This window comes from Salvia splendens, chromosome 16, assembly GCF_004379255.2.
Source record: "Salvia splendens isolate huo1 chromosome 16, SspV2, whole genome shotgun sequence".
Taxonomy (NCBI): Eukaryota; Viridiplantae; Streptophyta; class Magnoliopsida; order Lamiales; family Lamiaceae; genus Salvia; species Salvia splendens.
Window position 1 is genome coordinate 21,288,712 of NC_056047.1, and position 3,423 is coordinate 21,292,134.

Below are 3,423 nucleotides of genomic sequence, written 5' to 3' on the forward strand. Positions count from 1 at the left end.
AGAACAAATCTCAGCCATACAAATAAATGTAAAATAGGCCAAGGGTATTTTTAGAAATTATATTATGAAATTAAAAACCAATAGCTCGAAACCACAACGCCACTTTTCTCGGCCTCCTCCTCTAGCGACTCGCTGTTCTTCACCGATGAAGGCGGCGACGATGTAGGCTCTGCCGCCGACCTCGTCATCCGCCTCCACCCTACCAACACCGCGCTCAAACCTTCAACCTGTGCAGCGGGCGCAGGCCTCCCCGGCACAGGCGCCACATAACAGCGGCAATTAGCGCCGACAACCGCGCGCCGCATCAGTGATCTAGCGAACAAGTGGTTCATTTTTCACAGGTGACACACACGTGTCTCGCAAATGATTTATTTTTCTGTACAAGCCGTGGCGGTTCCTACAGTCGTCATTTCATTTAATTATGGGCCAGGTTGTATTCTAACAAATCACTACAGTAATATTTTCTTTGCTTGAATATGTAATATGATCCCTGTTTTCACTCTTACAATGTATTTATAATCTTGAATCTTTGTAGGGCAATAAAGTTTTTGGAGTTTGTAAATTTACATTTCTGAAATGTTGGGTTGTATAGAATCCAAGTGCAGGCATATTCATGCTACAACTAAGGGAGTATACGAATTTCATATCAACTCTAGACATTCTATTATTACTTCACTGTTGTTAACAAAACACATCACTATTAGAATGATTTTACTTCACTGTTGTTAACAAAACACATCACTATTAGCATGATTTTACTTCACTGTTTTTAACAAAACACCACTATTAGAACGATTTTACTTCACTGCTGTTAACAAAACACACCACTATTAGAACGATTTTACTTCACTGTTGTTAAAAAACACATCACTATTAGCATGATTTTACTTCACTGTTGTTAACAAAACACATCACTATTAGCATGATTTTACTTCACTGTTGTTAACAAAACACATCACTATTAGAATGATTTTACTTCACTGTTGTTAACAAAACGCATCATTATTAGAATGATTTTACTTCACTGTTGTTAACAAAATATATCACTATTAGCATGATTTTACTTCACTATTGTTAACAAAACACATCACTATTAGCATGTTGTACTTCATTGTTGTTAGCAAATTACATCACTATTAGCATGATTTTACTTCACTTTTGTTAACAAAACACATCACTATTAGAATGATTTTACTTCACTGTTGTTAACAAAACACATCACTATTAGAATGATTTTACTTCACTGTTGTTAACAAAACACATCACTATTAGAATGATTTTACTTCACTGTTGTTAACAAAACACATCACTATTAGAATGATTTTACTTCACTGTTGTTAACAAAATCCATCACTATAACAAAATACATCACTAATATCCCTCAATTCACATAATCGTGCAGGAGTCGCTTGACGAGCTCTCGTAAATCGGGTAGCTGTTGTACCCGACGTAGTGCGGCAGGTACGACCAGACAACAGGCGTCGCATTCGCCGGCGTCACCACCGCGGCGGCGGGCTTATTAGTATCTTCTTTCTTATCCTCACCGACGCTCACGAGCTCCGCGTGGGCCACGCCCTTCCTCAGCTGCCGCGTGAGCTCAACCGCGTCGATGCTCTCTCCCACCACCACCACCTGATCCTTCTCCGCCCCCGACAACGCCGCCGATTCTACTCCCCATATCCCCACGCAGATTTTTAGGGCTTTGGAGCGAGATTTCTTGTCGCTCATCGACACACGCACCACAATCTTAACCTGCATCATCATCAAAATCGGAATTAAATTGGCTAGCGATTCAATTAAGCAGAAAATGGAGTGATTAGGAAAAAGCAGCTCCGCTCCCTTCTAAATTATTTTTTATTGAGTGAAGCCTGTTTATTTATTTGACAGATCAAGTCAGCTTTGAATTCTTCTACTTGGAGAGTATAAACGTGAAAGTAATCGTGATTTGATTCTGGCAATAAGAAAATTTCCACAATTGGAAGAGTTTCGCGTTACGCAGATGCCACCGCTCAGATTTAGAAAGCATGGGAATCTCTTGGTCCAGGTTAAAATGACTGTGATATCATTCAAAACTCAAAGCAAAGTTGAAGAACGTAATTTTGGATGCAATGACCTTTATACCCCCGCCTTGTTATTGTGGAGTAAATTTGTGATTGAGGGAACTAATTTCTCCTTAAATTCAAAAATCACATGTATTAATACTAGCCCTTGATTTTCTTGATCTTGTGGCTGTGATTTGTTCTCTAGTTATGTATTTAATGGGCACTTTCCCTAGATCACTACTCTATATATACATACATAAATATATATATATATATATATAGGGATGTATTCATATTCATAAGCTATATAGTGTTCAAAATCTAAACAGTTGTAGTCCATTGGATCTTGTGATCTAACGGTTAGATTAATGCCACGTGTCATCTAATAATGTAGATTATTAGTCTAATAATGTAGCTTGGCTAATAATGTACCGTTTTATAAAAATAATGTACCATTATAGTCTAATAATGTAGCTTGGTTAATAATGTAACGTTTTAGTCTAATAATGTAACTTATCACAACCATCCAATCTAAGGATCCAAGGGCTGTGATTTGCTTTGATTTTTGACAGAATTTCACTTATTGACCATAGTGCACCCATATATATATATATATATATATAGGAAAATGATTAATACAAAACTTGATCTTAATACAAAATCCAGACCAAATCCTGACCATGAGATTTGACAATCCAATGGTCAATAATTAAACAAAAACACGGAGGGTCATTGTAAAGCAGTTTTAGGTCATATTATAAACTTTGGGTTTGAGGTCATGTTAAGATCATTTCATGTCATCCTTACTAAAATGACGTAAAAATAAGCTTACAATAACCTAAAAATGACTTTTGTATGCTTGGTTCTGCATTTTTGTATTAAGAATGGTTTTGCATGGATCAAAACCCTATATATATATATATAATGATGAATAATATGCTACATAACTTATGTGAGCTCCTCATATGAGCATCACTCTCGTTTGATGTACGTTTAGCGTTATTTGTTTCAATTTATATGTTTAATTTAAGAGTGAACTACAAAAATGGTCCCTGGACTGGGTTTATCTCGCCCATAGTCCCTGGACTTTAAAAATATCGCCAGACAACCCTGGACTAAGGGTTTATCTCAAAATTGGTCCTTTTGTCTTTTTTCCACCCGAAAATGCCCTTTTGGAGTGCTAGGCAATTTGGTCTTTTTACACTTTTACCTATTTAAATCTGATATTATTTCAGTGATGTACTAAATCTGATATTATTTAAAAATTATCATTATTCTTTCCTTTGTCACCCTTCATTTTGTTTCTTTATTTCAATATTAGATTTAATTTTATAAAATTAAATTTAAAATTTAAAAATTTTAAATATAAAAAAAATTAATT

At 35.7% G+C, this 3,423-nt stretch overlaps 1 protein-coding gene across 1 annotated transcript; it reads right to left on the minus strand.

Moving 5' to 3' along the window:
- Positions 1–1,386: 1,386 nt before the first annotated feature.
- On the minus strand, positions 1,387–1,758 carry LOC121770343 (heavy metal-associated isoprenylated plant protein 16-like). The gene has a single exon (XM_042167088.1). It carries the CDS (start codon positions 1,756–1,758, stop codon positions 1,387–1,389), a length of 372 nt encoding a protein of 123 aa, XP_042023022.1.
- Between the last annotated feature and the right edge of the window lie 1,665 nt (positions 1,759–3,423).

Bases quoted from the DNA above. Each gene is read 5' to 3' on its own strand.
- LOC121770343 (XM_042167088.1), bottom strand. From the start codon at position 1,758: ATGCAGGTTAAGATTGTGGTGCGTGTGTCGATGAGCGACAAGAAATCT.